This window comes from Oncorhynchus kisutch, linkage group LG14 (assembly GCF_002021735.2).
Source record: "Oncorhynchus kisutch isolate 150728-3 linkage group LG14, Okis_V2, whole genome shotgun sequence".
NCBI classification, from domain to species: domain Eukaryota; kingdom Metazoa; phylum Chordata; class Actinopteri; order Salmoniformes; family Salmonidae; genus Oncorhynchus; species Oncorhynchus kisutch.
This window is the reverse complement of record NC_034187.2, coordinates 7775726-7788978: the sequence shown is the minus strand read 5'-3', so window position 1 is coordinate 7788978 and position 13253 is coordinate 7775726. Positions and strand designations below refer to the sequence as shown.

General features: G+C 43.7%; 1 protein-coding gene across 4 annotated transcripts in view; it reads left to right on the top strand.

Moving 5' to 3' along the window:
• Positions 1-13253, top strand: part of LOC109903244 (synaptosomal-associated protein 25-B-like) — a 93133-nt gene that overhangs the window by 76821 nt on the left and 3059 nt on the right. For 2 of the 4 annotated variants that reach the window (XM_031787754.1, XM_031787752.1), the window contains 2 exons: positions 2928-2976; positions 10259-10376. In XM_031787754.1, coding sequence (XP_031643614.1) covers positions 2928-2976; positions 10259-10376 — 167 coding nt within the window. Of the gene's footprint in view, positions 1-2927; positions 2977-9941; positions 10060-10258; positions 10377-13253 lie in introns of all 4 variants that reach the window. The other 2 variants (XM_031787755.1, XM_031787753.1) reach the window with 1 other exon arrangement.

The window sequence follows — 13253 nt, the reverse complement described above, 5'->3', positions numbered from 1 at the left end:
TTTAAACACACATGTCCCTGTCAGATTCAAAGAGAGGACATGTATGTCAACCTGATTTTCCTCTATCTTCCTTTCTGTTGATTCCAGAAGCACTTTGAACAAAACCTATGCAAGTCATAATGCAAAGCCAGAAGATGTAATCCTCTTTCCCACCCACATATCCTCTACCTCAACGGTTTCATAGCTCAGTTGTTGATGTGTGAGTACTGACAGGGGAAAAAAAGAAGTCTGGTAGATGTGATCGGTCATGTCATTAGGCCTGTTTCTCTAGATTTACATATTAATATTTTAGTAAATTAGCAGACGCTCTTACAGTCAGTGCATTCCAGTGGTGCTCTGTGCCATTTCAGATCAGGGAGGACTATTTTATTTTTCATCATAACAAACTTATTTCTATGACATCATAATGGATGACTGTCATTCATATTCTGTTCAACCAGCTCAATGTAACATCGATAGGTTTAGGCTACTACATGATACTCTAATGTTCCCTGTACCCATCATGAGGTTGCTACAACCTAGCCTATGAATAGCCTATGAATAGCCTATGAATAGCCTATGAATAGCCTATGAATGAAATTGAATGAATTCAAATAAATAATCATAATATGAAACATTTATGAACATACAAGTATCTATTATCGGTTGAAAACTGAAATTATTCTTAATCTAACTGCATTGTCAGATTTTAAAAAGGCGTTAAAAGCATACCATGCCATTGTTTGAGGACGGCGCCCCACGTCAACATATTTTTCAACCAGCACAGGCTTCACAAAATCACAAATAGAGATTAAATGAATCACTTTACTTTTGAAAATCATCCTCTGTTTGCAATCTCAAGGGTCTCAGCTACAACATGAATGGTCGTTTTGTTAGATAAAATCCTTCTTTATATCCCAAAAAGTCTGTTTAGTTGGCGCCATCGATTTCAGTAATCCACTCGTTCAACATGCCAAGATAGGAAACTGAAAAACTACACCTTATTCTTTGTTCAAACAAGTCAAACTATGTTTCTATGCAATCCTCAAGTACCCTAAAATGTAAATAAACTATAATATTTCATACGGAAAGAAGTATGTTCAATAGGAAAATAAAATAAGCTAGTGTCGTCCTCTCCATGCGTGCACCAAGACTGATTTTCAAAGTTGACTCTCTCTATCCAAACTCATATTACTTCTTCATCATTCAAGTTACAAGCCTGAAACCTTGAACAAAGACTGCTGACATCTAGTGGAAGCCATAGGCATTGCAATCTGGGACCTGGAATTACATAGGACCCATAGCTATCCATTGAAAGAGCATGGGATCTCAAAAAATAATAATTTCCAGTTGGTTTTTCTTTGGATTTCTGGCTACCATATCACTTGTGTTATACTCTCATACATTATTTAAAAAATTTCTACAAACTTCACAGTGTTTCTATCCCAATGATACCAATTATATGCATATCCTGGCTTCTGGGCCTGAGTAACAGGCAGTTTACCTTGGGCACGTCATTCAGGTGGAAATTCTGAAAAAAGGACCCTATCCCTAACTTAAGACTTCATATGAAAAACTATTCTCTCATTTAGGAGGCTAACATCACATTACATCTTCTCACAAATAGTTTCATATTTAATCATATTCATTCCCCACATTTGTATGTGAATCTGATCACTGGGAAATATACACATTCAGAGATACATTTACGATGTTCTACTGTCCTTCATGAGATCCCAAAACACAACTGATCTGACATAATTGTTCTTCAAGTACCCACGGACCACTCCAACCACATGGATTTACAGAAATATTGTTTAATTCATTCCCAACTTTTGGATGAGTTTTGGGCGGGAAGAATGTCTTTGTTCTCCATAGGTTTCTTTCCCCCTCAATCCTGCAAAACTCAACGGCTCTTAGTTATACTTTATACTTTCCAGTCTTATGATTAAGTCACACAAAGAATAGTTTGTATCAGGTTAGAAAAAAAACTAGCATATAACAAGAGACAATTCTATAACAAGAGACAAGTAAAAACACAGCAAAGCATTTCTGAAATTATATTTTTCCCCTCAAAGGGTTCTACCCGGACTTTGGAACAGATTTCCAAAATTAAAATCAATTGGAGCTGATTTGCTGGTGTTTTCACTGTATGTCCAATAAAAAAAATATATATAAACACTTAAACGGGCCAATAAAATGACCTGGGGGCCAAATTCAACCCGCGGGCCACAGGTTTCAGAACCTTGCCCTATATAGTGCATCATATATGGAATTGGGTGACGATCCATGATGTCATGTTTGGATCAATACGTCTTGAGGAAGTGATCTAATTTTAACTGTCAGTATTCCTCCATTTCTCTACTGCCGTGTTCTGTTCACACTGAACTGTTTGATCTCTACTGCCGTGTTCTGTTCACACTGAACTGTTTGATCTCTACTGCCGTGTTCTGTTCACACTGAACTGTTTGATCTCTACTGCCGTGTTCTGTTCACACTGAACTGTTTGATCTCTACTGCCGTGTTCTGTTCACACTGAACTGTTTGATCTCTACTGCCGTGTTCTGTTCACACTGAACTGTTTGATCTCTACTGCCGTGTTCTGTTCACACTGAACTGTTTGATCTCTACTGCCGTGTTCTGTTCACACTGAACTGTTTGATCTCTACTGCCGTGTTCTGTTCACACTGAACTGTTTGATCTCTACTGCCGTGTTCTGTTCACACTGAACTGTTTGATCTCTACTGCCGTGTTCTGTTCACACTGAACTGTTTGATCTCTACTGCCGTGTTCTGTTCACACTGAACTGTTTGATCTCTACTGCCGTGTTCTGTTCACACTAAACTGTTTGATCTCTACTGCCGTGTTCTGTTCACACTGAACTGCTTGATATCACTGCTGACTATCTTATCTCACCCCCCTCTTTTCTTCTGGCCTGGGGTGTGTAGAGTAAAGATGCTGGTATCAGGACTCTGGTTATGCTGGATGAGCAGGGAGGTAAGTCCTTATAGAGACACAATAATACATTCTAATATTGGACATGACTATATAAACTAAATATAATGTACTACACTGTACTATGCTGTCCTACGCTGTAATGTACTGAACTCTATTTGCACAGTGCTAGTATACTATGTGCAGTTAGAAAGTTAAAAGTACCAGGGATTTTAAACTCAGTTATTTCTGTAATATATAATGTCTGAACTGTTTGCTGTCTTGCTTGTATCTTTGTCTTATAAGAGGTATAGTACATATCCTCAGTAGACAGTAACAATGAGCTGTAGTATTGAGGTTAACTGCTTGTTGACTCAATAGTGTATCTGAGAAGAAGCATGGTTACAAGAAAACATGTGGCCTTGCGGTTCAGAGGTGAAGTTGATAGCACATCCTCTTTACTGAGAGGACACACTGATCAGTTATACTGGTAATGACAAAACATCTCATTCACATGCACTCAAACGGGAGACCATTTGTAGAATCCCTGGGTTAAGGCTTTGGTTAAGGAAATGGAACCTTGTGGACGTGGATCAGATGGATAATGTTGGTTAGGCAGGAGAAACAGCTTGATATTACTGGTTGGTTAAGCAGGAGAAGCAGCCTGATAGTACTGATTCCTAGTGGCTGGTGATTTTAATGTAGGGAAATTGAAATCTGTTTTACCTCATTTCTACCAGCATGTTACCTGTGCAACTAGAGGTGAAAAATCTCTAGATCACCTTTACTCCACACACAGAGACGCATACAATTCTCTCCCTTGACCTCGATTTCACAAATCTGACCATAACTCTATCCTCCTGATTCCTTCTTAGAAGCAAAAACTCAATCAGGAAGTACCAGTGACGTGTTCAATACGGAAGTGGTCAGATGACGCAGATGCTAAGCTACAGGAATGTTTTGCTGGCACAGACTGGAATATGTTCCGGGATTCATACAATGGCATTGAGGAGTATACCACCTCAGGCAACGGCTTCATCAATAAGTGCATCTACGAAGTTGTACACACGATGACTGTGCGTACATATCCCAACCAGAAGCCATGGATTACAGGAAACACCCGCACTGAGCTAAAGGCTAGAGCTGCCGCTTTCAAGGAGCGTGATACTAATCCTGATGCTTGTAAGAAATCCTGCAACGCCCTCTGACGAACCATCAAACAGGAAAATTGTCAAAACAGGACCAAGGTTGAATCCTACTACACCGGCTATAATGCTCGTTGGATGTGACAGGGCTTGCAAACTATAATAGATTACAAAGGGAAACCCAGCTACGAGCTGCCCAGTGACGTGAGCCTGCTAGAGGAGCTAAATGCCTTCTATTTATTTTTTTATTTTTATTTTACCTTTATTTAACCAGGCAAGTCAGTTAAGAACACATTCTTATTTTCAATGACGGCCTGGGAACAGTGGGTTAACTGCCTGTTCAGGGGCAGAACGACAGATTTGTCGTTCTGGGGTTTGAACTCGCAACCTTCCGGTTACTAGTCCAACGCTCTAACCACTAGGCTACGCTGCCGCCCCTATGCTCGCTTCGAGGCTAGCAACACTGAACCACGCATGAGAGCACCAGCTGTTACGGACAACTGTGCGACCACGCTCACCATAACCGAAGTGAGGAAGACCCTTAAACAGGTTAACATTCAGACAGATTACCAGGATGAGTACTCAGAGAATGCGCTGACTAGCTGGCAAGTGTCTTCACTGACATTTTCAACCTCTCCCTGACTCAGTCTGTAATACTAACATGTTTCAAGCCAACCACCATAGTCCCTGTGCCCAAGAGTGCCAAGGTTCCAATCTAAATTACTTTGAAAGGCTGGTCATGGTGTAACCGATGTGAAATGGCTAGCTAGTTAGCGGTGGTGTGCGCTAATAGCGCTTCAATCGGTGACGTCACTTGCTCTGAGACCTTGAAGTAGTTGTTCCCCTTGCTCTGCAAGTGCCGCGGTTTTTGTGGCGCGATGGGTACCGATGCTTCGTGGGTGTCAGTTGTCGATGTGTGCAGAGGGTCCCTGGTTCAAGCCCAGGTAGATGCGAGAAGAGGGACGGAAGTGAAAATTGATGCTGTTGACCCGGATCACTGGTTGCTGCGGAAAAGGAGGTGGTCAAAAGGGGAGTGAGTGTAACGGATGTGAAATGGATAGCTAGTTAGCGGTGGTGCATGCTAATAGCATTTCAATCGGTGACGTCACTTGCTCTGAGACCTTGAAGTAGTAGTTCCCCTTGCTCTGCAAGGGCCGCGGCTTTTGTGGCGCGATGGGTAACGATGCTTCGTGGGTGACAGTTGTTGATGTGTGCAGAGGAGCCCGGGTCGGGGCGAGGGGACGGAAGTTAAACTGTTACAATGGCCCACATCAACACCATCACCCTGGGCCCACTCCAATTTCCATACCACCCCAACAGATACACAGATGATGCAATCTCTATTGCACAATGCCCTTTCCCACCTGCTCAAAAGACACATATGTGAGAATGCTGTTCAATGACTACAGCTCAGCATTCAACATGCCCTCCAAGCTCCTCACTAAGCTAAGGACCCTGGGACTTAACACCTCCCTCTGCACCTGGATCCTGGACTTCCTGACGGGCCACCCCCAGGTGACACATCAGCACATCCACCACGCTGACTTTCAACACAGGGGCCCCTCAGTGGTGTTTGCTAAGTCCCGTTCTGTACTCCCTGTTCACCAACGTCTCCATGACTCCAACACCAACTTGATAGTACTAGTTGGTTAGGCAGGAGAAGCAGCTTGATAGTACTGGTTGGTTAGGCAGGAGAAGCAGCTTGATAGTACTGGTTGGTTAGGCAGGAGAAGCAGCTTGACAGTACTGGTTGGTTAGGCAGGAGAAGCAGCTTGATAGTACTGGTTGGTTAGTCAGGAGAAGCAGCTTGACAGTACTGGTTGGTTAGGCAGGAGAAGCAGCTTGATAGTACTGGTTGGTTAGGCAGGAGAAGCAGCTTGATAGTACTGGTTGGTTAGGCAGGAGAAGCAGCTTGATAGTACTGGTTGATTAGGCAGGAGAAGCAGCGTGATAGTACTGGTTGGTTAGGCAGGAGAAGCAGCTTGATAGTACTGGTTGATTAGGCAGGAGAAGCAGCTTGATAGTACTGGTTGGTTAGGCAGGAGAAGCAGCTTGATAGTACTGGTTGGTTAGGCAGGAAAAGCAGCCTGATAGTACTGATTCCTAGTGGCTGGTGATTTTAATGCAGGGAAATTGAAATCTGTTTTACCTCATTTCTACCAGCATGTTACCTGTGCAACTAGAGGTGAAAAATCCCAGTCCCAGCTCTTCATTAGACCACTGAATAATGTTAGTATGGTATAGAACTAGGAAGTTACATTGTAAGAGAAGCACAGTCTTTCTAAACTAAGCATTCACAGCCCCTTCTGCATTCATTTGGACACAATGCAGTGTTTCAACATAAATGTATTTTGTAGAACACATGTTATGCCTCTCTGACATGTGGAGAAAGCAATCATATCAGCTCTATTCTTGGTATTTACATCTCCAACGTTCAGTGTGTTGCTCTCTCCCAGGTTCCAGCATGGCAGGGGTTTCATTTGTGTGTTCAACTCCATGGGACAGCTTCCTGCCCCCGGCTCGGTTCCACACATCACCTAATAGGCCTGTCAGTGGAACATATAGCCTTTCTCTCTGGCTTCCTGAGTAATGGTACTAACATCCCGCTCGCTGCAATCGTCACAACCACAGAGCAATCAATTCCCAGATTTAAATTACCTCAGCACCAGCGAGTCTAGACCAGGTGCCAGTGTTGAAGAGAGTCCACCTCCAGAGATTCTAGAACCAGGTGCCAGTGTTGGAGAGAGTCCACCTCCAGAGATTCTAGAACCAGGTGCCAGTGTTGAAGAGAGTCCACCTCCAGAGATTCTAGAACCAGGTGCCAGTGTTGAAGAGAGTCCACCTCCAGAGATTCTAGAACCAGGTGCCAGTGTTGAAGAGAGTCCACCTCCAGAGATTCTAGACCAGGTGTCAGTGTTGGAGAGAGTCCACCTCCAGAGATTCTAGACCAGATGCCAGTGTTGAAGAGAGTCCACCTCCAGAGATTCTAGACCAGGTGCCAGTGTTGAAGAGAGTCCACCTAATGAGATTCTAACTAGGTGCCAGTGTTGGAGAGAGTCCACCTCCAGAGATTCTAGACCAGGTGCCAGTGTTGAAGAGAGTCCACCTCCAGAGATTCTAGAACCAGGTGCCAGTGTTGAAGAGAGTCCACCTCCAGAGATTCTAGACCAGGTGCCAGTGTTGAAGAGAGTCCACCTCCAGAGATTCTAGAACCAGGTGCCAGTGTTGAAGAGAGTCCACCTCCAGAGATTCTAGAACCAGGTGCCAGTGTTAAAGAGAGTCCACCTCCAGAGATTCTAGACCAGGTGCCAGTGTTAAAGAGAGTCCACCTCCAGATATTCTAAACCAGGTGCCAGTGTTGAAGAGAGTCCACCTCCAGAAATTCTAGACCAGGTGCCAGAGCTTTTTGTAAACAGGACCTGTGGAGTGACTTCAGATCTGATCTGATTGGCTATCCCAACTGTTACCATTGATTAGTTTAGGGTCAGAGTGGTGCTGTGTAAAGATGCCCCTCGTTTTCTCTCTCTCTCACATTCCCCCTCTTCTCTAATCCCTCACTTTCCATGGGATTACCTGGGGAGGCTACTTATTTGTGTGGTAGTGTTGTTGGGGGCGACAGAGACGCCAGAAAGGATAACAATACTGTTCCTACTATCTGACTGCAGATGGTCTACAGAGAGTGAGTGAGTGAGTGAGTGAGTGAGTGAGTGAGTGGGTGGGTGGGTGGGTGAGTGAGTGAGTGGGTGGGTGGGTGGGTGGGTGAGTGAGTGAGAAATAACTAAAGAAGAAAGACACTGAATATGTAGAAGGGAGAAAGAGAAGAAGTAGCCAGAAAGCACAGAAGCAGTCTTGAAGCAGCCTTGAAGTAGTCTTGAAGTCTAGTTCACTGCTAAACATCCAGTTCCCTATTTCATCTTGTGTCTGTGTCCATTCTGTGTCCAGTAACCAGAGACATGTGTATCTGTCTCAAACATTGTGAGTTGTTTCCGCATCGCCACAACCCAGGGATTGTTTACAAATGTGCACACATCAACAAGCCAGCCCAGCCATGAATTCCCTTACCCTGCCTTGCCTATGCTACAGACCACTCCGCTCTCTCCCTGGACCCACTCCAGGTAGATGTTGACACTAACTACAGGTCTAGGATCAGAGTACCCACAATGCTAACCCAACACACCATTTAAGGAATCAACCCATATCTGACCCTGTATCAGTGGTTAGGGCAAGCTCTTGGGGTGAGGTCATTACTGTTGCTACCCAACTTATATTTTATTCAAACATTCTGCTTGCATCCCCCATAATGCTTTTCACCTCATCCACTGCTTCACAACACTTGTTCAGTTCATCTAGACCCCTCCTTCACTCATCCTGGTTCTCTCATCTGTCTGTTTATCACTTGCTCCCCCCCCCCCCCCCATCTGGTTTTCAATACACTGTATTGTATTTCACCTAAATTGGTTAAAATAAGTATTTTCAACATTTTGTCAAACAAAAAAATACATATTTTCTACCCTAAACACGCCTTGTCAACATCTTGTGCTCATAGGGGTGCTCTCTTTCCTAGGCCCTAGCAGTTTGAGAATGAGAGAGGCTATTTTGTATTGGAATCCAGCCTTTATGTGTCCTTTTCTGTGTCTCTGTCTGTCTGTCTGTCTCACTCTCAAACACTATTATAAGTTGTTTAAATGCACTGGCTTTAATACTGTGAGTCTGAAAGTGTGGCCCAGAGGCAGTGTTCGGGTGTGTTCAGACCTGCCTTATACTCACTTGTTGAATAGGCTAAATTCCACATTCTCTTAAACATCTAACCCCTGAGTGATCTATTCTTGCAATTGTAGTATATGACATTTCAAATTTAGCTCACAAAGTAGTTTGGATGTAGTAGAATACTTTTTCCAAAGTGACTTTAGTTAAGTAAACTACACTTTTTCCAAGGTGACTTTAGTTAAGTAAACTACACTTTTTCAAGGTGACTTTAGTTAAAGTAAACTACACTTTTCAAGGTGACTTTAGTTAAGTAAACTACACTTTTTCAAGGTGACTTTAGTTAAAGTAAACTACACTTTTTCAAGGTGACTTTAGTTAAAGTAAACTACACTTTTCAAGGTGACTTTAGTTAAAGTAAACTACACTTTTTCCAAAGTGACTTTAGTTAAAGTAAACTACACTTTTTCCAAAGTGACTTTAGTTAAAGTAAACTACACTTTTTCCAAAGTGACTTTAGTTAAAGTAAACTACACTTTTCAAGGTGACTTTAGTTAAAGTAAACTACACTTTTTCCAAAGTGACTTTAGTTAGAGTAAACTACACTTTTTCCAAAGTGACTTTAGATAAAGTAAACTATACTTTTTTTTTAAAGGGTAGCTTTTGTGTAGCTTACCTTTTTCCAGTGTGAAGTAATTGGTAGCTTGGTAAACTATATTTTCAGAGTAGCTTCCTCAACCCTGCCCAGAGGTAAGAGAAAGTAGGCTAATTATTGAATGGTTACTGGTTCAAATCACCGCTGAAGCTCAAACTGCTGTTTAATCAGCTGATTAATTCCATGTGTTAAACTAAACAGAAAGCAATGGAAGTTCGGATGGAAGTGCCGGTCTAGTAAATATGTATACAAATACATGTACAGTACACTGTCTTAATTGGCCAAAGAATCAGGTGAGTATAGCCTATTAATGTGATAATAGAGTTTAAACCTATGCCTATGTCACCAGGGACCTCCTTTATTAGCCTTTAGGTGTGACGACAGAACCCCTGCTTTCCTGGTACATCTTAACACTGCGTCTTACTTCTTGCATCGCATTATGGCTGTGTTTGACAGGCTGTAGCTTAGAGCTCAATCATCAATCCGATTCATTTCACTGCTCTCATTACCTTTGTCCTCACCAGAACAACTGGATCGGTTTGAAGATGGCATGAACAAGGTCAACCAAGACTTGAAGGAGGCCGAGAAAGATATGAAGGGTTTAGGGCAATGCTGTGTCCAATTATGTCCATGTGTTGCCAAGTAGGTACCGGTGGCGACGGGCCTGTGTGGTGTTGGTAGTGCTGTCCAATGTCTGTCTCTCTTGTCACAGTCAATGTCTCTTTTTGTCTCCTCTCCTTTGTCCTCCCGCTCTCTTCTTCTTTTTCTTTCTTTTTTGTGTGTGTTTTTCAACGTGCTCTCGTTCTTTGTGGGGGAAACTTGACTTGTTGTTGATAATCAGAGCAACTGGAGCGGATCGAGGAGGGGATGGACCAGATCAATAAGGACATGAAGGACGCAGAAAAGAATTTGAACAATCTAGGGTCTCTCTGTGGTCTTTGTTCATGTCCCTGTAACAAGTAGGTGCAGCCTGCATTGCCTGACTGTCTGCCCACCTGCCTGCTTGCCTGCCTGCTTTAATGTCTTAACTAGTGTGCATGCTGCTTCCACCTGCACTTTGACCTGGAGAGAGAGCGAGAGAGAGAGAGCGAGAGAGAGAGAGAGAGAGAGACAGAGAGAGAGAGCGTTTGTGAGTGTGTGTGAGCTTGATGCATGCTCGTCCACTGTAACACTAATCTCCTTCAAAAGAATCACTCGTACATACATACAGTACATACATCCACACGTTCCAATACTATTCTTACATGTGCAGTAGGCCTACAGTACGATTTAGCAAGACCTGATTCCTGCTGTTGGTTGCTCATCAGTCATGTGCAGTAGGCCTACAGTACGATTTAGCAAGACCTGATTCCTGCTGTTGGTTGCTCATCAGTCATGTGCAGTAGGCCTACAGTACGATTTAGCAAGACCTGATTCCTGCTGTTGGTTGCTCATCAGTCATGTGCAGTAGGCCTACAGTACGATTTAGCAAGACCTGATTCCTGCTGTTGTTTGCTCATCAGTCATGTGCAGTAGGCCTACAGTACGATTTAGCATGACCTGATTCCTGCTGTTGGTTGCTCATCAGTCATGTGCATGAACATGCTGCCCAACGCTTTCTATGCGAATACATGACAGACACACACAACATCAGACACAGATTTTTTTTTTTTTCTCGCTGTTGCATTCACCATATAGTGTTACATGCTGTTTGGTGGACACATACAAACCTTGGACAGTGACACACAAAGCAATAGATAAAGACCACTCATTTGACTCATTCCTACCAAAAGAACGATGACGATCGTTTACATTCGATGAGGTATTGAAACAAACTGCTTAGTGGGAAGCTAATGGTCTTGTGTTTGTTTTGAGATTTACGCATCTAACTTTGAACTTGACTTTGAACATATGTCTTCTAAAGCTCAAGTTAAGTGTTCAAATCTCAAGTCAGAATTCGGGTCCTGAGATGATAGACCTAGAACCTACGATATGTTGTTGTGTATGGTTCATGTGTGTTGAAACAGGAGGAACTGAAGCATTTCAGGAAGTTCAGTTTTATGTTCACAATGTTGTGTGAAATTTGATTGGTATTTAGAAGTCACATACACTACATGGCCAAAAGTATGTGGACACCTGCTCCTCGAACATTCTCATTCCAAAATCATGGGCATTAATATAGAGTTGGTCCCCCCTTTGCTGCAATAGCAGCCTCCACTCTTCTGGGAAGGCTTTCCACTAAATGTTGGAACATTTCTGCGGGGACTTGCTTCCGTTCAGCCACGAGCATAAGTGGCTGAACTGATGTTGGGTGATTAGGCCTGGCTCACAGTCGGCATTCTAATTCATCCCAAAGGTGATCGAAGAGGTTGAGGTCAGAGCTCTGTCAAGTTCTTCCACATCGATCTCAACAAACCATTTTTTGTACATGTTTTATTTTGGGTACTTTTTACCCCAATTTCGTGATATCCAATTGGTAGATACAGTCTTGTCCCATCGCTGCAACTCCCGTACGGACTAGGGAGAGGCGAAGGTTGAGAGCCTCGACTCCGCCAAGCTGGACCACTTCTTGACACACTGCTTGCTTAACCCGGAAGCCAGCCACACCGATGTGTCAGAGGAAACACTGTACAGCTGGCGACTGAAGTCAGGGTCCATGCGTCCGGCCCACCACAAGGAGTCGCTAGAGAGAAATGGGACAAGGACATTGTCAAGGACATCACAGCCGGACAAACCCTCCCCTAACCCAGATGACGCTGGGCCAATTGTGCGCTGCCTCATGGGCCTACCGGTCACGGCCGCCTGCAACACAGCCCGGGATCGAACCCGGATCTGTAGTGACGCCTCTATAGCACTGCGATGCGGTTCCTTAGACAGCTGCGCCACTTTGCAGGTGACAAACCATTTCTGTATGGACCTCGCTTTATGCTGAAATGGGAAAAGGCCTTCCCCAAACTGTTGCCACAAAGTTGGAAGCCCAGAATGGTCTAGAAAGTAATTGTATGCTGTAGAGTTAAGATTTCCCTTCCCTGAAACTAAGGGTCTTTCCCTGAAACAGCCCCAGACCATTTAGCGTTCTCCTGGCATCCGCCAAAATCAGATTCATCAGTTGGACTGCCAGATGGTGAAGCGTGATTCATCACTCCAGAGAACATGTTTATACTGCTCCAGGGTCCATTGGCAGCGAGCTTTACACCACTCCAGCCGACGCCTGGTATAGCGCATGGGGATCTTAGGCTTGTGTGCAGCTGCTCGGCCATGGAAACGCATTTCATGAAGCTCCCGACGAACATGCTGACGTTGCTTCCAGAGGTCAGTTTGGAACTCGGTAGAGTGTGTTGCAACTGAGGACAGACGATTTTTACAAGCTACACGCTTCAACACTCGGCGGTTTCATTCTGTGAGCTTGTATGGCCTACCACTTCGCGGCTGAGCCGTTGATGCTCCTTGACGTTTCCACTTCACAATAACAGCACTTACAGTTGATCGGGGCAGTTCTAGCAGGGCAGAAATTTGACAAACTGACTTGTTGGAAAGGTGGCATCCTATGATGGGATGATGATAGGATGCCACGTTGAGAGTCACTGAGCTCTGCAGTAAGGCCATTTTATTCCAGACGTTTGTCTCTGGAGATTGCATGGCTGTGTGCTCGAATTTATACACCTGTCAGAATGGGTGTGGCTGAGGTAGCCGAATCCACTAAGTTGAAGGAGTGTCCACATACTTTTGTATATATAGTGTACCTCTTCTCAAGACAATTTACCATCATAGGAATAGTTTATATTTCAAAGCTATTGTTTTATGCATATTTAACTGCTGTGGTGAGCGACAATCAAAAATGTCTATAAAGTCCAAGT